This window comes from Gopherus flavomarginatus, chromosome 2, assembly GCF_025201925.1.
Source record: "Gopherus flavomarginatus isolate rGopFla2 chromosome 2, rGopFla2.mat.asm, whole genome shotgun sequence".
NCBI classification, from domain to species: domain Eukaryota; kingdom Metazoa; phylum Chordata; order Testudines; family Testudinidae; genus Gopherus; species Gopherus flavomarginatus.
In genome coordinates, this window is record NC_066618.1 from 74,931,103 (window position 1) to 74,953,755 (window position 22,653).

The 22,653-nt window shown below is 47.0% G+C and overlaps 1 protein-coding gene across 7 annotated transcripts in view; it reads right to left on the reverse strand.

Annotated features, from left to right (window-relative positions):
• NEK10 (NIMA related kinase 10) overlaps positions 1 to 21,534 on the reverse strand; it is a 182,601-nt gene extending 161,067 nt beyond the window's left edge. For 6 of the 7 annotated variants that reach the window (XR_007772384.1, XM_050938315.1, XM_050938313.1 and 3 more), the window contains exons 1-3: positions 21,449 to 21,534; positions 10,349 to 10,460; positions 9,913 to 9,973 (exon numbers count right to left, since the gene is read on the reverse strand). Coding sequence is in view for 5 of the 7 variants with exons in the window: in XM_050938315.1 (XP_050794272.1) it covers positions 9,913 to 9,973; positions 10,349 to 10,422 (135 nt within the window). In the remaining 2 variants the exon portion in view is untranslated. The remainder of the gene's footprint in view (positions 1 to 9,912; positions 9,974 to 10,348; positions 10,461 to 21,448) is intronic. The other variant, XM_050938314.1, reaches the window with a different exon arrangement.
• Between the last annotated feature and the right edge of the window lie 1,119 nt (positions 21,535 to 22,653).

Sequence of the window (22,653 nt, forward strand, 5' to 3'; positions counted from 1 at the left end):
GTCAATCCCACTCACACAGCTGCACAGAGGTACAATATTTCCTGTCATTTTAGAGGTCTATCTGTATTAGGTGACTCAGCCATTTCAACTTTAAATGCTAAGTGTTTCTACCACCCTTAGTTACTGTACGGATGTCCAAAACTGCTGGCTTGATTTGTGTAAACAGGTGCAGTGCATCCACACACAATACTCCCTCCAACCACTGCTATCCACTGTGATAGCATCCTGGAGGATAATTTTTCACACTGAGCTGCCTCATAGCTTGCAAACTTCAGCCTCAGTGAAGCAAATACATAGCCCTGTACGTTACAAAGAATCCTTTGGATCAATTCTCCACACCTTTGTACAGCATCAGCAATGGATTTACAAGCAATAAGGATGCTCCTTGCTATGTTACATATCTAGCTACATTGGGCTTTGGATGGATTTCTCAGGACTGCCTCCAAAATGTCAGGACTTTCAGCCACGCCACAGCAGTCAATCCCATGAAAATCATGTTGAACAGAATGTAGAAGAACAAGAGAAATAGGCCATCCAACTAGACCATGAAGTAGGGATGGGAGAGAGAAGTCCCAACAGGGAGTGGGGGGAAAGAGGACTTTGCTACAAATACTAGAAAAAAAGACAGTTACCTTTTCCGTCACTGGTGTTCTTTGAGATGTGTTGCTCATGTCTGTTCCACAGTAGGTGTGCTTGCTCTCCACATGCACTGGTGTTGGAAGCTTTTCCCCTAGCAGTACCCATAGGGAGCACCCCTACCGACCCCGGAGTGGCGCCTCCATGGTGTGGTATAAGGGGTGCTGCGCACTCCCCTGCTACACCCTCAGTTCCTTCTTGCCAGACAACTCTGATAGAGGGGAAGGAGGGCGGGATGTGGCACAGACACGAGCAACACATCTTGAAGAACACCAGATACAGAAAAGGTAACTGTCTTTTCCTAGAATGATCGCTCGTGTGTATCCACAATAGGTGATTCCAAGCTGTATCTGTTGGAGGTGGGAGGAGTTCAACACTTCTCGGGACGGAGCACAGCCCTGCTGAATCCGATGTCCTCCCTGGTTTGGGAGATGATCACATAGTGCGAGGTGAAAGTGTGAACCGAAGACCACGTAGCAGCCCTACAAGTGTCCTGGATGGGAACATGGGCCAAAAAGGTAGCCAACAAGGCCTGCGCCCTAGTCGAGTGTGCCTTCACAATCAACAGTGGGGGGACTCCCGCAAGGTCATAACAGGTACAGATGCAATGTGATCCAACTGGAGAGCTGCTGAGTGGAGATTGGCCAAGCCTTCATGCTTTTGGCTGAGGTAATGAAAGCTGCGAGGCCTTTCTGAACGGTTTTGTTCACTACAGGTAGAAAGCCAGAGCCTGTCGCACATCCAGAGTGTGGAGGCAGCGCTCCTCACTAGACACATGGGGTTTGGGCCAGAGGACCCGCAGGAAAATGTCCTGACCCATGTGGTAGGCAGAGACCACCTTCAGGAGGAATGAAGGATGTGTGTGGAGTGGGACTTTATCCTTGGAGGTCAGGGCCCTGAGTTCTGAGACCTACCTAGCCAACGTGATCACCACTAGGAAGGCTACTTTCCACGAGAGGTGCGACCAGGAGCATGTAGCTAGTGGCTCAGACAAGGGGCCCGTTAGGCGGGCCAGCACCGCGTTCAGGTCCCTCTGTGGGGCTGGGAGCCTGACATATGGGAAGAGACAATCTAATCTCTTAAGGAATCAGCCAGTCATAGCATGGGAGAATACCGTGTGGCTCTGCACCAGCAGGTGGAAGGCCGATATGGCCGCTAAGTGCACGTTGATGGATGAGGGTACTGCACTGAGCTCCTTAATGTTTATGTGGAGGGTCAAATCCTGAGCTGACCACAGACCTTGGGTCTGATCCTTCCCCACATGGGCCCCCCATCCCAGGTCCAGTGTGTCGGACACCAGTTTCAGCAACAGGCCCTGCCCCTGAATGGCATCCCTTGGGGCACGTTTCTCGGGGAGGACCACCACTGAAGGGAGGTGATCACTGGCTCGGGCACTGTGATGACTTTGTCCATCCTGTCCCTGGCCTGGGAGAACTCAGAGGCCAACCAGAGCTGGAGGGGCCTCATCCTGAGTCTGGCATGATGGACCACATACGTGCACGCCGACATGTGATCCAAAAGCTGGAGGCATGCTCTGGCTGTTGTCACTGGAAACCTTGTGACTGTATCAATGAGCCCCTTCAGGGTCTTGAACCCGTTCAGTGGAAGGGAGGCTCTGGCCAATGAGGTGCCTCCCGATAGTCCCAGTACAACGAACAGAGTTTAACGTGGACTTGGTGTTGTTTACCAACAGGCCCAAAGTGGAGCACGTGGACAGAAGGAGTGTCACGTGATCCCGCACCTATGACCAGGAGCTGCCCTTGACCAACCAATTGTCCAGATAGGGGAAGATCTGGACCCCGCGGTGCCTGAGGTAGACCGCCACCACTGACATACATTTAGCGAATACCCTGGAGGCAGTGGACAGGCCAAACAGGAGGACTGTAAATTACTAGTGTTCCTGCCCCACCATGAAACAGAGGAAGCATCTGTGCCCCTCGAATATATGAATGTGGAAGTACACCTCCTGCAAATCAAGGGCGGTGTACCAGTCCCCGGGATCCAGGGAGTGGATGACGGAGGCCAGGGAGACCGTGCGGAAAAAACGGTTACCCACATTTTAGTAACTGTTGTTCTTCGAGATGTGTTGTTCATGTCCATTCAAAGTAGGTGTGCGCGCACCGCGCGCATGCCAGCAGGAAGATTCTTCCCTAGCAGCGCCCATAAGGTCAGCCCTGGCGCCCCCTGGAGTGGTGCCACTACGGCACCCTATAAAGGGGCCCGCCAACCTTCCGCCCCCTCAGTTCCTTCTTGCCTGCACTCCGACATAGGAGCAGGAGGGTGGGTATTGGAATGGACGTGAACAACACATCTCGAAGAACAACAGTTACTAAAAAGTGGGTGAACGTTTTTTCTTCTTCGAGTGGTTGTTCATGTCCATTCAAAGTAGGTGACTCACAAGCCTAAGCTTAGGTAGTGGGGTCGGAGGTCACTGCCGACCGAAGCACTGCACGACCGAAGGCGGCATCATCCCTAGCCTGGTGCGTGATGGCATAGTGCGATGTGAACATATGGATGGATGACCACGTGGCAGCTTTACAAATCTCCTGAGTCGGGATCTGAGCCAGGAACGCCTTGTCCTTATAGAAGACCGTGTACGGGGGTTCGGATTTCAGTGCCCTGAGCTCCGATACCCTCCTGGCCGAAGTGATCGCTACAAGAAAAGCTATCTTGTATGACAGGTACAGCAGAAAGCACGAAGCCAGGGGCTCGAAGGGAGGCCCCGTGAGGGCAGAGAGGACCAAGTTGAGGTCTCAGGTAGGAGCTGGTTGACGGACATGCGGAAACAGCCTGTCCATGCCCTTGAGGAAACGACCAACCAGCGGGTTTGCGAACACCAAGGTGCCCCTTTCTCCCGGGTGGCAAGCCAAGATGGCTGCTAAGTGAACTCGAACCGAGGAGAGGGAAAGGCCCAACTGTCTCAGGGGGAGCAGATAGTCTAAGATAACGGGAATTGGGGCCCGCAATGGTTCCTGCTCTCACTGACCGGACCAGATGGAGAAGTGCTTCCATTTGACCAGGTAGGTGGCCCTGGTTGAAGGTTTTCTACTACCGAGCAGCACTTGTCTGATCTGTTGGGAGCACTGCATCTCCACCAGGTTCAACCATGGAGCATCCAAGCTGTGAGGTGGAGTGATTGCAAGTTTGGGTGGTGGAGGCAGCCTTAGTCCTGGGTGATCAGATCTGGCAGCAGGGACAGTGTCAGTGGCACTCGGGTGGACATGTGCAGGAGCGACGTGTACCAATGTTGGCGCGGCCATGACGGTGCTATCAGGATTACATGGGCGTGATCCCTGAGGATCTTGAGAATTACCCTGTGTATCAAGAGAATTGGCAGAAAGGCGTAGAGCAGCCCTTCCTTACACGACAGGAGGAAGGCATCCGACAGAGACCCCAGGCTGTGGCCCCGGAGGGAGCAAAACGGCCTACATTTTCTGTTTTCCCTTGAAGCAAACAGGTCTAACTGGGGACGACCCCAGAGTCGGAAGATTGAGTGCACTACGTCCCGACGAAGTAACCACTAGTGACCCCGGAAAGAGTGGTTGGGGGCGTCCGCCAGGCTGTTCTGTTCCCCTGGGAGGTAGAACGCCATGAAGTGGGTAGCATTCTGAATGCAAAAGTCCCACAGTGCGAGGGTTTCCCTGCACAGGGGAGAACCGTGCACCCTCGTTTGTTGATATAAAAGACCGCTGACGTGTTGTCTGTGAGGACTGAGACACATCTGCCGGCCAGGTGGAATTGGAAGGTAAAACAAGCCAGACAAACAGTTCTCAGCTCTCTGACGTTGATATGTAAATTCAGGTCCTCCTGCGATAACAAGCCCTGTGTCCTGAGATACCCCTAGTGCGCCCCCCATCCCCGATTCGAGGCATCCGTCACCAGGGAGAGAGAGGGTTCAGGGGTGGCGAAGGAAACCCCCAAGCACACCTTCAGCGAGTCGAGCTACCATTGGAGAGAGATCAGCACCACCTGGGGAAGAGTCACCACTGAGTCCAGGGGATCCCTAGCCGGGCGGTATACCGTCACCAACCAGGATTGTAGTGGGCGAAGCCGGAGTCTGGCATGGCTCACCACATAGGTGCACACCACCATGTGGCCCAACAGCTTGAGGCAGTTTCTTGCCGCGGTGGTCGGGGCACGTTGCAGACCGAGAATGATTTTGGACATGGACCGGAATCTGGACTCCGGAAGATACGCTCTGGCGTGTGTTGAGTCCAGAACAGCCCCTATAAATTCTATCCTTTGGGTAAGAGATACAGTGGACTTGGCCTTGCTCGAGGAAGGTCAGCCTGATGAAAAGCATCTGAGCTTCCACCTGCTCCTTGGAGCGGCCCTTTATAAGCCAATTGTCCAAGGGGAATACCTTGATACCCCGCCTGCGCAGAAAGGCCATCACGACTGCCATGCACTTCGTGAAGACCCTCGGTGCCACCGATAGGCCAAACGGGAGCACTGTGAACTGCAGATGAGCGTCAGCCATGACAAACCTGAGGTACCGACGGTGTTGGGGGATTATGGCAATATCGAAATATGCATCCTTTAAGTCGAGGGTGGCATACCAATCTCCTGGATCCAAGGAAGGAATGATCAAAGACAGGGAGACCATGCGGAACCTGAGCTTTTTCACAAACTTGTTCAGTCGCCGCAAGGATGGGTCTCAGGCCCCCTTTTGCCTTCAGTATTAGAAAATACCGGGAGTAGAAGCCCCTGCCCCTAAGCTCCTGAGGAACTTCCTCCACCACCCCCACTGTGAGGAGGGACCGCACTTCCTGAATTAGAAGTTGCTCCTGAGAGGGGTCCCTGAAGAGGGACGGAGAGAGAGGCTGGTGGAGTGGGAGGGAGGAGAACTGGATAGAATATCCCCTCTCTACCATGCGAAGCACCCAACTGTCCGATGTGATTTGAGACCAGGCATGGTAGAAAGGGGACAGACGTGACCTAAAGGTAGGGAAAGAAGGATCCGAAGTCCTGATCGGTAGGCCGCCCTCGACCGTACCATCAAATAGGGGGTCTAGGCCCTGACGTCGGTCACGATTGGCTGGATGCCTGGCCGGAGGGGTGGTGTTGGTGGCACATCCTGCCGTACCTGCCCTGTCTGCGCCCAACCTCTGGACGATTCTGAGGCTGGTAAGGGCGCGGGGCCACTTGCGGCCTAAACTATGTTGGGTTGCCGGGGTATGCAGCCCAACGAGTGAAGCGTAGCCCTTGAGTCCTTTAGACTTTATCTGTTTTGTCCAAAAACAGCGTCTGCTCTTCGAAGGGGAGGTCCTGGATAGTCTGCTGGACCTCATAGGGGAGGCCCAAGACCTGGAGCCAGGCTCCCCACCTCCTGATCAGGCCTGTTGCCATGGAGCGTGAGGACATGTCCACTGCATCTAGGGCAGCCAGGAGGGAGGCTCAGGAGATGAGCTTTCCCTCTTCCATCAAGGCCGAAAACTCTGCCCTCGAATCCTGGGGAAGGAGCTCAGTAAACTTTGACATGGCCGAACATGTGTTATGACCATATCGGCTTAAGACAGCCTGTTGGTTGGCTATTCATAGTTGAAGGCCCGCCGTGGAGTACACCTTTCTACCCAAGAGGTCAAGCCTTTTGGCGTCCCTGTTCTTTGGCGTTGACCCTTGAAACCCTTAACGCTCCATTTGGTTGGCCACGTCTACCACCAGGGAGTACGGGGAAGGGTGGGTGTACAAATGCTCATGCCCCTTAGAGGGCACAAAATAACGCCTCTGTTTTCTTGGCAGTAGGGGCCAATGAGGTTGGCATTTGCCATAAGGTGTGGGACGTATCCTCTATGGTCTTGATCAATGGTAGGGCCACCCTGGATGGTCCCGATGGAGCCAGGATGTCCACTACCGGAACTACATCCACCTCAGTTTCCTCAGCCTGGATTGTGAGGCTCTGAGCTGCTTGTCTAAGCAGTTGCTGAAGGATCCTAATGTCTTCCAGGGCCGGTGCCGTGGTTGTGCCCGCAACCACCTCATCTGGGGAAAAAGAGGAGGAAATCACTTGGATCGGACCGTCCTCTGGCGGTTCCAGCCCTTTAGGGTCTGGCAGCACATAGTACCGAGGTTGTGGGGCCGGTGCCGGTTCCAAATGCAGCACCACGGTCAGTACCAGGGTCACCAATGAACGGCTTGGCATCTCTGGCAGCACCTGTTGAACCCGCACCATGGTCGCCGCAGGTGCTGATGCCCGGCGAGGGGGTGCTGAACTTAGATGCGACACACCCCTGCCCAGTGATAGTGCCAGTGGAGGAGGCAACTGGGCCGGGGCCATCGATGCCGAAGGAGACCGAGGCCGACCTGGAGCGAGGACCAAATGCCTGGCCCACCAATTGGTAGTAGGCCTTGGGGGTCCAAAACGGCTACTGGGCGGAAGGTTGCCATTGCTGCTGCCACTGTGGTGGGTATTGCTTGTGGCTCACCCCCAAAGTTGACCTCCTGCTCCCTGACCAGCTGGAGCGATAGGAGTCCACCTCTGAGTCTGAGGTCTCTGAATAAGAGGACCTGGGGGAAGCGGCACCCGTCGTCACCGGAGAACAGCACAGAGGTGGGGAGCTGTCTGTCTGGTCTGGTGCCGCCCAGGTGGCGTGGGACAGAGAGGGAGGCGACAGCATGGCCAGCTTGCCCCTAGACTGTACTGGGGGACAAGCTATGGTCGGCAACTCCCTGCCACGACGCGGGGAGGCCAGTACCAGGAGTCTCAGCAGGTCTGAGGCCGCCTTGAATGTCTCTGGCGTTGAGGGGGGACGCACGTCTCCGCTAAGGCCTAGGGATGTTAGTCGCTCCGGACTCGACTGCCCTTTCTCTGGTGTGGGAGTCGACAGAGCAGCTGGGGGCTGTGGCCCAGCCTGTCCACTTGTACCGGCGGACAGTGTCGGCCTGTGGAGGTTCTGACGGGGCGATCACTCCCTCACCGACCTCTTCTTCTTAGTGGGCATCGGGGAGGGCGAGCGGTGCTGCACTGAGGCCGACTTCTTATGACCCGACTCCCTCTGGTGCCGGGTTTTAGAGGATTTGGGCTGGGCCCTAAGTCCTGGTGCCAGTGCCTGGGTACTCCACACCGACAATGACGTGCTGGGCACTGCGTTGGACGGCTCCGGGTCCAAAGGTGGCTGCAAGGCAGCCTCCATCAGAAGAACTCTAAGTCTCTGTGCTCTGTCTTTGAGAGTTCTGGGATGGAAGCCCCTGCAAATAGTGCACCGGTCCCTTTGGTGGTTCTCCTCGAGGCACCGCAGACAAGCAGGGTGCAGGTTACTCTTAGGCATGATCTTTCCGCAATCCTTGCAGAGTTTAAACTCGGGAGACCCGGGCATGCCCCAGCGGGGTGACGAGTAGGTGGGGGGGGAACCCCCAACAGCAAAGAACTATGTACAACTAATCTAGATAGACTAACTAAATACACAAACTATATACACGAGGTTTATGGACACTGCTAAACTTGCTATCAGCAAGCGAAGTTCCAGCTAGCCCTCACTGGCAGTAAGAAGGAACTGAGGTGGTGGAGGGTCGGCGGGCCCCTTTATAGGGCGCCATAGTGACGCCACTCCAGGGGGCACCAGGGCCGACCCTACGGGCACTGCTAAAGGAAAATCTTCCGGCTGCTGTGCACACGGCGCGCGCACACCTACTCTGAATGGACATGAACAACCACTCGAAGAACTTGAGCTTCACCATGTACTGGTTCAGACTTCGCAATTCCAAGATGGGCCTGAGACCCAATTTGGCCTTCGGGATAAGGAAATAGCAAGAATAGTACGCCTTGCCTTTGAACTCCCCCGAGCACTGCTTCCATTGCTCCTAGGCTCAGGAGCCACCTCACCTCGTGCTTGAGCAGAGCCTCGTGTGAGGGGTTCCCCAGGAGGGATGGGGGCAGAGGGTGGTTGGGTGGAGTGGAAGTAAACTGGAGGTTGTAGCCCCGGGAGATGGTGTTGAGGACCCATCGGTGCAAATTCAGCTGCGACCACTCTGGGAGGAAAGCATACAACCAATTGGAGAAGGGAAGCTTTATTGAGGGTGGCTCCCTCAGGAGGACTGGCAGGGTGCCCCTGGGCATCCAGTCAAAACTGCCTTTTCCCCGCCTGCTTGCCCTTGGAGGACCCAGGCTGGGAGGCAGGCCTCTGTGAGCGCCTCTTATAGTCCCAGGACTTTTTATAAGTGGTCTTGTATTTTGAATGGATGGCCTGGGCGGGAGTCTGTTGCAACTTGAAACTTGTCAACTGTTTGAAATGGACCATCCTGATTATCACTACAAACGTTTTTTTCTCTTGCTAATAGCCCATCTTATTCAATTAGTCTCATTAGAATTGGTATGGCAACACCCATTTTTTCATATTCAATATATATTATATCTTCTTACTGTATTTTCCACTGCATGCATCTGATGAAGTAGGCTTTAGCCTATGAAAGCTTATGCTCAAATAAATTTGTTAATCCCTTTAACTAACTACAGGACCACACACTGAACGAACAAGCAGTTATGGGGACGAGCTACATCAAAGCTAGAGCAGAGCAGTTCCAAAGCACCCTCACTGCTGGCAAGAAGGAACCGAGGGTGTGGGGGAGCACAAAGCACCCCTTATATTGCACCATGGTTGCTAGGGGCACTGCTACGGGTACTGCTAGGGGAAAAACTTCCAACACTGGTGCACGTGGTGAGCACGCACACCTGTTGTGGAATACACATGAGCAATCACTCCAAGAAGACCTTATAAACAGATAACTATCAGTGTAATCAATTTTCTTGACATAGTTTTAACCTCAAGTTGTCTCTCTCTAAAGACTATTTAATCATGGTGGAATTGTTTACCTGTGGTTTTGCATCCTTCACTTCCTTTCATCATCTTATAATTAACCTGCGTCTTTCTGAAAATGGGGACTACTTCCTCATGACATTATCAAAGGATGTGGAAAAAGGCAAAGTTGTTAAGCTGTTTAGCGATAAATGTGACAGCATAAGCTCTGCTAGATATGTTGACACAGCAAAACAAATGAAGATAATTTTGCTGTTATTTTAAAAATGAATATGACATATCAGCATAAAAAGCTGATTGATTTCATTCCTTTACACTGTGTAAATGGGATTTTCCCTAGAGAGAAACTCTGCTGTTGCCAAAAAAAATAAAAGTTTCTAGTGAATTGAACTGCACATGAGCTCACTAAAAACTTCTTTGACTATTTCTGACAATGCACAAAATTCACACTGACTACCACAATCATTATTTTGCATGATTATACAACTGTTCAGCACGTTGAATAATGACTACTGAAAAATACCTGCTGTTTGCTTGACTGGACATTTAAAAGAGACCGAAGTTTTTTAAGATCAGAGTAATCCCTAGGATAAAACATAATAAAGTATCTATTAATAACTCATTAGACAAAGTTATTTATAACCATGTCAACAAGTAGTCTGCTCAATATAAATAAGGTCAATTTGTGTGATCGACATTGGTGAGAGAAAAGGCAATTCTCTGGCACTGCCTTAGTAGACTATTGTTTTATTTTTGCATACAGAAGTTTCATAACCATTGATTTGCTTCTCCAGAATGCCTGAAATCACCAATGCTCTAAATAAACTCTGTGACCAGAGTAACAGTTGACATGTGTATAGAGCAATTCACGTTAAAGCATTTAACTTTGGCAGATGGTACAAATTCCAGAAAGTCACTGTTGAGGTTCAAACAAACTAAACCATTATCAGATACTATACCTTGCAGTGATCCCTTGTGGTTTTTTGTCTGTTCCCTTTTCTGTGCTCTTCACCTTTTTGTCTTGATCAGGCATTGTAAAACATCAACACTGCAGAATTAACATCTCATTCCCTTAAAAATAAAGTGGACGACAGAATACGATTGTGCTATAATGGCAGCAAGTAGTAGCACACAGTAGAACCAAGTTGAGAAACTTTAGGACTCAAGATGTGAAAAAGAATAGATGTACTGTATGCCCAACCTGAGACACTAGGTATTAACAGAGGACATCCCTTAAAATACAGGACATAAAAGACAAGATAAGTCAGTCCTGGGTCCTAAACACCTGTTTTTTGGGAAGAGGATAGAGAGGACAAAAAGGGATCCCAAGTAACTTGCTACCACTATCCATTTTCAGTAGCTTGTTCCCTCCTCCAGCATATTAGTATTTCTCGCTGTGGATTTAGCTATTTACATTACGGTAGTGCAAGGAGGCCCCCACTGAGATCAGGACCCTGTAGTACTAAGTGATGCTGAGAGAGGTGAATGAAGGCAGTTGGAAACCAAGTTCACCCTGCAGTGGTGGCGCCTGTCTTGCAGGATTGGGACTGGCTCTCCAACACCAGGTATTATGACCAGGCACTAAGAGTTGCAGCACCACTGTGGGTTAGACCAGCTGCTCCTCAGCATGACGATGGGGTGGTTGGGCCAAACCTGAGTGGCGCTGTGACCCCATGTGCCAGGTCGCAACTCCAGGAAAAGGGAGCCGAGACCAACCCCACAGGACAGCACTCACTGCTGCAGGATGAGCTCATTCTCCAACCCCCTTTCCACTGGGCCACTCCCCTGCCACTGGGACAGGATTAGGGTTGCGGTGCTGGGGCAGGAGGAGTGTATATATAATGATGGGTCACAAAAAAAGAAAATGCAGTTGGTCGCTGGCCTTACTAAAAGTTTGGAAACCACTGTGCTATGCCATAATGATATAGTCAAGACTAGAAAAAAATATCAACTTGCCCATGAGAGTAGGAAACTTTCCAAATCTAGTGCCATCAGTTTGTACAGATTCTAAACTCTCATTAAAAAAAAAATCTAGGGGTAAAATCCTCGCTCAACTGAAGTCAATGACAAAAGTCCCATTGGGGCCAGGATTTCACCCTCAATTTTAGCCTTCATGGTTGATAGGAAAACCTTACAAAGGAGAGGGAGGCTATGATGGCTACAGAGACAGCAGCGGCAGTGGCCCAAGAATGGAAAAAACAATGAAAATGACTCAATGCAGAAGTTGCGCATGTACATTATCTTGAAGTAATCATGAATTAATTCAGTTTAAACTAAATGCAAGGAAACAAAAACAGGTCTGCAACAAGGGTCCTTGATTTCAAAAGCACAATCTTTAAAAAATTAAGGGAATTAGCTAAGGTATTGAACTGAAGAACTCAAGTGTCTGAATGTGGAGGAGGCTTAGAACTACTGTAAGGCTATGTGGCAGAACCTGTATAAAGCCTGGATCCCAAACAAGGCGGGGGAAATTCTCAGAGAAGGGTTGCACACCAAGGTGGACAAACAAACATCTCACATAGGTTATTAAGAGAAAGCAGAAAACCTATAAGAAATTGAAGATTGGAAGAATCAGCAAGGAAAGCTACCACTTGGAGGTCAGAAAGTGCAGAGGAAAAGTGAGAACTGCCAAAAGCCAAACAGAGTTGGATCTTGCAAAGGAAATTAAAAACAACAGTAAAAGATTATATAACCATATAAATAAATAAATAAAAACAAGGAAAGAAGAAGTGGGACTGCTAAGCACTGAGAATGGAGTGAAGATTAAAGATAATTTAGGCACGGTCCAACACCTAAACAAATACTTTGCCTCCGTTTTTTATAAGGGTAATGAGGAGCTTAGGGGTTGTGGCAGGCTGGCTAATGGACATGAGGATACAGAAGTAGAAATAACCACATCTGAGATGGCAGTCAAACTCAAACAGTTTAATAGACCAAAGGGGTGGTGGAGGGGTTGGATAATCCCTATCCAAGAATATTAAAGGAACTGGCACATGAAATTGCAAGCCCTATAGCAAGGATTTTTAATGAATCTGTAAACTCAGGGGTCGTCCTCTATGACTGGAGAATTGCTAATTAGTACCTATTTTTGAGAAATGGAAAAAAAGTGATCCAAGAAACTACAGGCAAATTAGTTTGACTTCAATTGTATGCAAGGTCTTTGAATAAATTTTGAAAGAGGAAGTTGCTAAGGACATAGGGCTAAACAGTAATTGGGATAAAATACAATGTGGCTTTTAAAAAGGTAGATCATGCCAGACAAATCTGATCTCTTTCTTTGAGAAGAACTGATTTTTTATACAAAAGAAATGCAGTAGATCTAATCTACCTGGATTTCAGTAAGGCACTTAATTTCCCATGTGGAAGAGCATCAGTTCAACTGGAGAAGATGCAGATTAATATGAAAATTTAAAGGTGGATAAGGAACTGGTTAAAGGGGAGACTACTACAGGTCATTCTGAAAGTTATGAACTGTCAGGTTGGCAGGAGGTTACTAGTGGAGTTCCTCAAGGATCGGTCATAGGACCAACCTTATTTAACATTAATGACATTGGTGTGACGGTATCTCCCATAAGGTTTTATGGAAATATGCTTAGAATGTGTTTTATGCTACATACGCCATGATCAAAGGTTATGATCTACTGAATGTATTAATCCTATTTGTATGCATGTATCATTTTTGTATTCAAAGTTATGAATGTTGGCTGTGTACTGGCTTGATTTCTAAATACCCTTAGTAGAGCATTTGGTCGGTTCCTGGAGAAAGGAATGTTGAAATTAAGTACCTAATCAAGAAACACTTAAAGGACAATGGATCTTGGAATGCTCCAATCCACATAAGAAGTCTACTTGAGGACGTTCAAGGTAGCATGTAAACAATGGATGCTACCTGTAAAAACTGTGAGTCATGCATGGACATGTGACTTGCCCAGGTGACTCCTAAACTACATGTTGGAGCTGGACTTTGCATAGGGGTGAGGAGGGGATCTCCATCCACAAGAGAAAGCCTATTTAAACCCCTGGGAGACCCCTCCATTTTGTCTTCAGCTAGCTAAAGAGAGCATCTCCACACCCCAGGATACTTGGAAGAAACTGGAATAAAGAGCAATAACTGCAAGGGGTGTGAGTGAATGCTGGACCCAGGCTAAAAGGAGATTAGTCTGTAAAAGGGAGCACTCTGGAACTGATGAGGATCTTATCTGTATTCAGTTTGATAAGACATAGATTGCACATTTTATTTTGCTTGATGACTTACTTTCTTCTGTCTGTTACTACTTGGAACCACTTAAATCCTACTTTCCGTATTTAATAAAATCACTTTTTACTTATTAATTAACTGAGAGTATGTATTAATACCTGGAGGAGCAAACAACTGTGCATCTCTCTCTATCAGTGTTATAGAGGGTGAACAATTTATGAGTTTACCCTGTATAAGCTTTATACAGTGTAAAATGGATTTATTTGGGTTTAGACTCCATTGGGAGTTGGGCATCTGAGCGTTAAAGACAGGAACACTTCTGTTGGCTGCTTTCAGGTAAACCTGCAGCTTTGGGGCAAGTAGTTCAGACCCTGGGTCTTTGTTGGAGCAGACGAGTGTGTCTGGCTCAGCAAGACAGGGTGCTGGAGTCCTGAGCTGGCAGGAAAGGCAGAGGTAGTAGTAGTCTTGGCATACCAGGTGGCAGCTCCCACAGGGTTTCTGTGATCCAACCCATCACAATTGGCACAAAAAGTGCAAATGTGCTAATAAAATTTGAAGATGACACAAAGTTGGGAGATATTGCCAATATGGAGGAGATGCGGAATATCATACAAAAAGATCTGGAGGTCCTTGAAAATTGGAGTAATAGAAATGAGATGAAATTTAGTAGTACAAAGTGATGCACTTAGGGACTAACAACAAGAATTTTTGCTATAAGAAGAGGACTTATCAGTTGGAAGTGATAGAAGAAGCAAAGGACCTGGGTGTATTGGCTGATCACAGGATGACCATGAGCCATCAATGAGATGCAGCTGTGAAAAAGGCTAATACAATCCTAGGATGCATCAGGTGAGGTATTTCCAGTAGAGATAGGGAAGTGTTATTGCCATTATACAAACCACTGGTGAAACTTCATCTAGAATAGTGCGTGCAGTTCTGGTCTCCCATGTTTAAGAAAGATGAATTCAAACTGAAACAGATGCAGAGAATGGCTACTAGGATGATCAGAGGAATGGTAAACCTCAGGGCCACCCAGAGGATTCAGGGGGGCCTGGGACAAAGTGGGGCAGCTGTGGTGCTTGTACTCACCCAGCAGTGGTCCGGGTCTTCGGCAGCATTTCAGCAGCAGGGGGCCCTTCAGTCACTCTGTGTCTTTGGCAGCACTGAAGGGCCCCCTGCCGCTGAAGACCCGAATCACCACTGGGCCAGGGCTCACAGGGCCCTTGCAGGGCAAATGCCCACTTGCCACCCCCATCCTCTGGGCAGCCCTGGTAAAACTACCTTATAAGAGGAGTCACAAGGAGCTTGGTTTAGCCTAACCAAATGAAGGCTGAGAGAAGAAATGACTGCTCTCTAGACATACATCAAAGGCATAAACACCAGGGAGGGAAAATAATTATTTAAGTTATGCACCAATGTTACCACAATAATAAATGGATATAAACTGACCATCAACAAGTTTAGGCTTGAAATTAAGTGAATCAGAGGAGTGAAATCCTGAAAGTCTCCCAAGGGGACTAGTGGGGGCAAAAAACATAACTGGCTTCAAGACTGAGCCTTGTAAGTTCATGGAGAGGCTGGTATGATGAGATTGTCTATAATGGCATATGGCCCATCTTCAACTACTAGTAGCAAATATCCCCAATGGATGGAGATGGGGCACTAGATAGGGAGGGCTCTGAGTTACTAGAGAGAACTATTTCCCAGATGTCTGTCTGGTGGGTTTTGCAACATGCTCAGGGTCTAACTGATCACCACATTTTGGGTTGGAAAGGAATTTTCTCACAGGTCAGATTGGGGGAGAGGCCGTTTTCTTCTGCAGCATGGGGCACAGGTCACTTTCTGGTTTAAACTAGAGTAAATGGCAGATTCTCTGTAACTTTAAGTCTTTAAATCATGATATGACAACTTCAGTAATTCAGTCAGAGGTTATAGGTCTATTACAGGAGGAGATGGTTGAGGTTCTGGAAAAAGAATCCAAGATGTTTTTAGTAACATACGTATAGAAATGTGTTCACTGCAACATATACATTTTTAAGTTGAGAGTGTTAGAAAGTCAGGGACTACAAAAAAGGTAGATCTCATTAAGAGAATGCCCAATTCAGCTCTGAATAAAAGTCCAGCTTTCTGCCAGTTCACAGAGATATGAACCAGGCCCACTTCTACTAGATGAGGGTGGTCAGTGCATCTCAGGAGGTTGTTGGCACTTTAAAGGATTGGGCCCAAGGACAGGAAGGAGTGGAAATTAGAAGAAAACTGAACAGCTGATTTGAGAAAGTCCTGAGAGTCACTTATTTATTTGCCTTTGTTATTTCATTGCTTTTATTTTTCTTTTGTGTTCATGGCTGCCTGTCAGTAAGTCACTACTTCAAAATATACAGGACAAATTATTTTTTATGCCACCTTGTATAGCTAATGTTTATCATGAAAGGATTTATTTTTCTTCCTTGACAACCTGATGCATGTACATATTTTCCTTTTATATTAACAAATGGCATGCACCACAGGGTAGGGATCACAGAGCTTTGACAATATGAATTATCACAGTGACAAGGTAGTAAACATAAGAACCTTAACTTTGAATTAGTTATTAAATGCAAACAAAAAGACCAAGTGATGGTATGGTTGGCATTTTAAACGTACAGCAATGAGTATACTTTTTAAAAAAAAAGTAACAGACTAGCTATATACAAATATAATGCTGATCGGTTAGAAAAAAGGATGAACCCTGACATGAGAAGTATCAAAGATACCGCTCTGCACTCTGAGCTCACTGCCCCTTTGCCAGTTAGAATGAAGAGTGGTTGGGTCTACCTCTTCTATAATACCCAGAGAAAGGATGTTAAACTTGGGGCCCTGCGGACTATGTCTGCCACAAGATTCCAAGCTCATGTATTCATTTAGGCATTCTTAAAGAGCAACTCATCTATTTTCAATGACTTTTACAAACTGTATCAATATAGAAGTCTTCACATTTATCTATGTCAAGTATTTTACAGATCTGCAGGTATAATTGTATTAATATTTAATTTGGATTAATCATTTATTTAAAGGGGTTTTGATATTGTATATCAGAGCAAACCTGATACTAACAAACAACACTTTTCACTTCTTCGGTCTTAAGTCTCCAAAGCGTTTTACAAACATTGCTGAAGTCTCACAACACTCCTGAGAGGTATGGAAGTATTAACATAAGAACATAAGAGCAGCCATACTGGGTCAGACTAAAGGTCCATCTAGCCCAGTATCCTGTCTTCCAACAATGTCCAATGCCAGGTGTCCCAGACAGGTAATCATCAAGTGATCCATCACTTGTTGCCCAAACCCAGCTTCTGGCAAACAGGCTAGGGACACCATCTCTTCCCATCCTGGCTAAATAGCTATTAATGGACCTATTCTCTATGAACTTACTAGTTTCTAGACTTAGCCTCCACAAATCCTCTGGCAAAGTGCTCCACAGGTTGACTGTACATTGTGTGAAAAAAGACTTCTTTTTGTTAGTTTTAAACCTGCTTCCCATTAACTTCATTTGGTGACCCCTAGTTCTTGTGTTATGAGAAGGAGTAAATAACACTTCCTTATTTACTTTTTCCACACCAGTCATGATTTTATAGACTTCAATCATATCTCCCCTTAGTCGTCTCTTTTCCAAGCTGAAAAGTCTCAGTCTTATTAATCTCTCCTCATAGGGAAGCTATTCCATACCCCTAATCATTTTTGCTGTCCTTTTCTGAACCTTTTCCAATTCCAATATATCTTTTTTGAGATGGAGTGACCACATCTACATGCAGTATTTAAGATGTGGGCATATCATAGGTTTGTACAGAGGCAATATATTTTCTGTCTTATTATCTATCCCTTTCTTAATGATTCCAAACATTCTGTTCACTTTTTTGACTGCCGCTGCACATTGAGTGGATGTTTTCAAAGAACTATTCACAATGACTCCAAGATCTCTTTGAGCGGTAACAGCTAATTTAGACCCCATCATTTTATATGTATAGTTGGGATTATGTTTTCCAGTGTACGTTACTTTGTATTTATCAACACTGAATTTCAACTACCATTTTGTTGCCCAATCACCCAGTTTTGAGAGATCCTTTTGTAGCTCTTCGCAGTCTGCCTGGGACTTAACTAGCTTGAATAGTTTTGTATCATCTTCAAATTTTGCCACCTCATCATTTACTCCTTTTTCCAGATCATTTATGAATATGTTGAATAGGACTGATCCCAGTACAGACCCCTGGGGGACAGCACTATTCACCTCTCTTCATTCTGAAAACTGACCATTTATTCTTAACCTTTGTTTTCTTTTAACCAGTTACCGATCCATGAGAGGACCTTCCCTCTTATCCCATGACAGCTTACTTTGCTTAAGATCCTTTGATGAGGGACCTTGTCAAAGGATTTCTGAAAATCTAAGTACACTCTATCCACTGCATTCCCCTTGTCCACATTCTTGTTGACTCCTCAAAGAATTCCAGTAGATTGGTGAGGCGTGATTTCCCTTTACAAAAACCATGCTGCCTCTTCCCCAACAAATTATGTTCATATATGTGTCTGACAATTCTCTTCTCTATTATAGTTTCAACCAGTTTGCCTGGCCCTGAAGTCAGGTTTACCAGCTTGTAATTGCCGGGAACACCTCTGGACCCCTTTTTAAAAATTGGTGTCACATTAGCTATCCTCCAGTCATCTGGTACAGAAGCTGATTTAAATGATAGGTTACACACTACAGCTAGTAGTTCTACAATTTCACATTTTAGTTCCTTCAGAACTCTTCGGTGAATACTATCTGGTCCTGGTGATTTATTCCTGTTTAGCTTATCAATTTGTTCCAAAACTTCCTCTAATGACATCTCAATCTCAGATGGTTCCTCAGATTTGTCAGCTAAAAAGAACGGCTCAGGTTTGAGAACCTACCTCATATCCTCCGCCATGAAGACCGATGCAAAGAATTCATTTCATTTCTCTGCAATGGCCTTATCTCCTTGAGAGCTTCTTTAGCATCTCGATTGTCCAGTGGCCCCACTGGTTGTTTAGCAGGCTTCCTGCTTCTGATGTACTTAAAAAAATGTTTGCTATTACTTCTTGAGTCTTTGGCTAGCTGTTCTTCAAATTCTTTTTTGTCCTTCCAATTTTTACACTTTTTATACTATTTTTACACTTCATTTGCCAGAATTTATGTTCCTTTCTATTTTCCTCACTAGGATTTAACTTCCACTTTTTAAAAGGCTGCCTTTTTGCCTCTCACTGCTTTTTTTTTTTACTTGGTTGTTTCCCCACAGTGGCACCTTTTTGGTTCTCTTACTAATGTTTTTTAATTTGAGGTATACATTTAAGTTAAGCCTCTATTATGGTGTCTTTAAGAAGTTTCCATGCAGTTTGCAGAGATTTCACTTTTTGCGCTGTATCTTTTAATTTCTGTTTAATTAATTTCCTCATTTTTGTGTAGTCTCCTTTCTGAAATTAAATACTACCGTGTTGGGCTGCTGGTGTGGTGTTTTCCCCACCACAGGGATGTTAAATTTAATTATATTATCGTCACTGTAACCAACTGGTCTAGTATATTCACCTCTTGGACCAGATCTTGTGCTCCAAGTAGGGCTAAATCAAGAATTGCCTCTCCTCTGGTGGGCGTCAGGATCAGCTGCTCCAAGCAGCTGTCATTTAAGGTATCAAGAAACTTTATCTCTGCATCCCATCCTGAGGTGCCATGTACACAGTCTATATGGGAATAGTTGAAATCCCCCTTTATTATGGATTTCTTTATTTTAATAACCTCTCATCTCCCTGAGCATTTCACAGTCACTATCACCACCTGGTCAGGTGGTCAGTAAGATATCTCTACTGCTATATTTTTATGATTAGAGCATGGAATTACTATCCATAGAGATTCTATGGCACAGTTCAGTTCATTCAATATTTTTACTTAATTTGATTCTACGCTTTCTTTCACATATAGTGACACTCCTGCACCAGAATGACCTGTTTGGTCCTTCTGATATATTTTGTACCCTGATATTACTGTGTCTCATTGATTATCCTCATTCCACCAAGTTTCTGTGATGCCTATTATATCAATATCATTTAATATGAGGTACTCTAGCTTACCCACCTTATTATTTAGACTTTAGCATTTGTATATAAGCACTTTAAAAACTTGTCACTTTTTAGCTGTCTGCCATTATATGATTAACTGAATGGGACTTTTTTCGTTTGACTGTTTCTCATCAGATCCTACCTGTATTTTACCATCTTCCATCCTCTCCTCCTTACTAGGACATAGAGAATCTCCATTAACAGATGCCTCTGTCCAAACCACGGTGCTCCTCTGCACCTGCTGGCTTTCCCCCAGCCCTTTACTCAAAAACTTTTCTACGACCTTTTTAATTTTAAGTCCAGAAAAGGATTAAGCCTAAACAGGCCTAGATTTCCCATAATAAATCAATATGCTCATGGCACTGCTGACTCTCTGTCCTTCCAAAGTAATCTCCCCAGTTCCTATGGTGGAATCCAACATTCTTCCTCCATACAAACAATTCAATCCAAGCATTGTGGGTTCATGTGCACATTTATCCAGCTTAAGACCCAGATCCTGCCTGACCTATCCTGGTAAATCACTGTTTAGAGATGTGGCTACAGATACAAAGAGGTTAAGTTGTTGCAGAGAGTTATACAGCAAGTCTGTGACAGAGCAGTGATAACAATCCAACTCTCTTAAATCCATTTTCTGTGCTTTAACCATTAGATAGACCTTTTTGGGAATGCTGTTGGTGACTTGGAGGTTTGGAAATTATTATGTTAGATTAAAGCATCAATGATTTGGTCCCTTTTCAATTTCCACAACTGGGATTTGCAGTTGGATGGGGGCAGAACTATGTAACTAGACTGTATTTAGCAGGAAAAAGTATTATAGAATCTCTATTTTAGCAGTGTTATCTTCTATTAGCTGGTTTGACTCACCTCTGAGATATCTTGCCTTGAGTTTGCTGATTTTACTTTATTTTTTTAGACTGTTCAGACTGAGTTTGTACATATTCTCAAATAGTTACTTGCAAAAAGTTATCAGATTGCTTTATTTTTCTGCTGCTTTTTCAAACCCAGTTTGAAATGCTATGCAGAAACTGTGTGTATATAACCTTAAACTCTCCACTCCCTCTCGTTCGTCCAAACTTGTTAACACATCTCTGGCGAGATGGGGCTCAGAACTGAAGGGAATCCCTCTGGTGCCCCCTCCCCCTTATCCAACCAGATCTCTGGGCAGAGTTCCCCAGGGCAGTGGCCACAGACACCTCAGAGACCTGGGAGAAGCAGCTGGTGCTATCAGGGGTTATCTGGTGGGTGTCCCCTCCACAGAGTGACCAGATGTCCTGATTTTATAGGGACAGACCCAAATTTGAGGTATTTTTCTTATATAGGCTCCTATTACCCCCCACCCCCATTCCGATTTTTCACATTTACTGTCTGGTCACCCTACCCCTCCAGATCCCTGATTTTTAGCCTTTGATCTCACTGCCTTCCCTGTTTCATAAGTTGCCCCCGCTGTTCAGTTGTGGCCTGGGTCTGATGGCTCTTTCCCCCCAGCCCAATTTGAGGGGCTTCGATCTCCATCCCAGGACTCGCAAACAGAAGGGACAGGGGCAGCGACTTCCCTGTTTTCGGACCCGCCACCTTCCCTGCGATCCAAGACACACCGGCCTCCTGCAGACCAGCATCTCGGGTCAGCCCGCTGGCGAGTTATTTCCCGGCTTCTCTCGGGGGAGGGGCGCACGCCCCGCAGAGTCCCGTTACCCGCCTGTGGCCGGGCCCAGGCGCCCCTCACCCTCCCCAACCCTGGAGTGGGCTCCCTCCTACTCACTGCGCGGCAGCGGGAGGCGGCGAGGGGCTAGTCCTCGGGGAAGCCCCTGTTCGCTACGCTCCGGCGCCCCCCGGGCCCGGCTCCTCTTGCCGCAGCCCCCGAGTTTTTTTTAAATCAACTGACAGCCTCGCAGCCAGTCAGATCACTCCTTCTTCGGAGACGCCGAGTTCCCCGTCCAATCGCTGTCCTCTTTGATACAAAGTGCCGGGCACCATAGAGACGGCTAAACGCCGCCGCTGTTGCCATGGTCACAGCAACGCTCCGGGGTTGAGCTCGGTCAAAGTAACTCGGTGGGATGGGGTCACTGTACTGGGGCTGAGGGCCCCCAGCGGGGGTCGAGGCCTCCCGCAAACAGAGCGACTGCAGGGCCGCTTTCCCCAGGTGGGGCCCAGGAGCGAAGCGGCCCTGGCACTGGGGCAGCTCGCAAAGAGAAGTGAGGCAGCCCAGCCTGCTCCGGCCGCCTCAGCGCCCCGGGGGCGGAATGCCCGGGGGCGGGAAGGTGCTGGGAGCAGCGAACGCTGCGGCCCCTTTCCCGCAGAGCCGCTCGCTCGCCCCGACGCGCGGGTCCCGCCTCTGGAAGCGCTCCGTCCCCGGCCCCACTGAACCAAGGCACAAAAATCCCATTCAGAGCGGGACTACGCCCCAGAGGGATCCGCTCTAAAACACTCTAATAACTATGCTTATTTGCATCTTATTGCCTTTAAATACAGCCAGGCTCCGGGCCCACCAGGAGTTACCTCTTTAAATTTTCCATAGTTAGTTCAAGCAGTTACAGGACCTGCAACTCAAGCATTGTGCAAGCCTCCCCCCCACCAGAAAAAACAACAAAAACTTGACGAAATATTATTTCCCTTCAGTATCTACATAGGTTTTAAATCCACACCAGTCTTCCAACTCATAAACAGGCTAAAATTAAAATAAGTATTTATAATGGAAGATGGAGGTACCTACTGGCATGCTTTTAATAATTGTATTGAAATTTACTATACACAGTAAATCAGAAGAAACCTGCCTTCCCTGGAAGCCATCGTCTTTTTGGTTATTTGGTTGGAAATTTTGGTTATTTCATTTTAACACACCTAATCCAGTTTTGATTGAGTACTCATAAATTTGGGCAATTTCTAAATCTAGTTAGAAAGTCATAAATTTAACACTTGCAGGATCATTCTGTCAGAATGTCATACAATACAGACTAATTTTGGCAC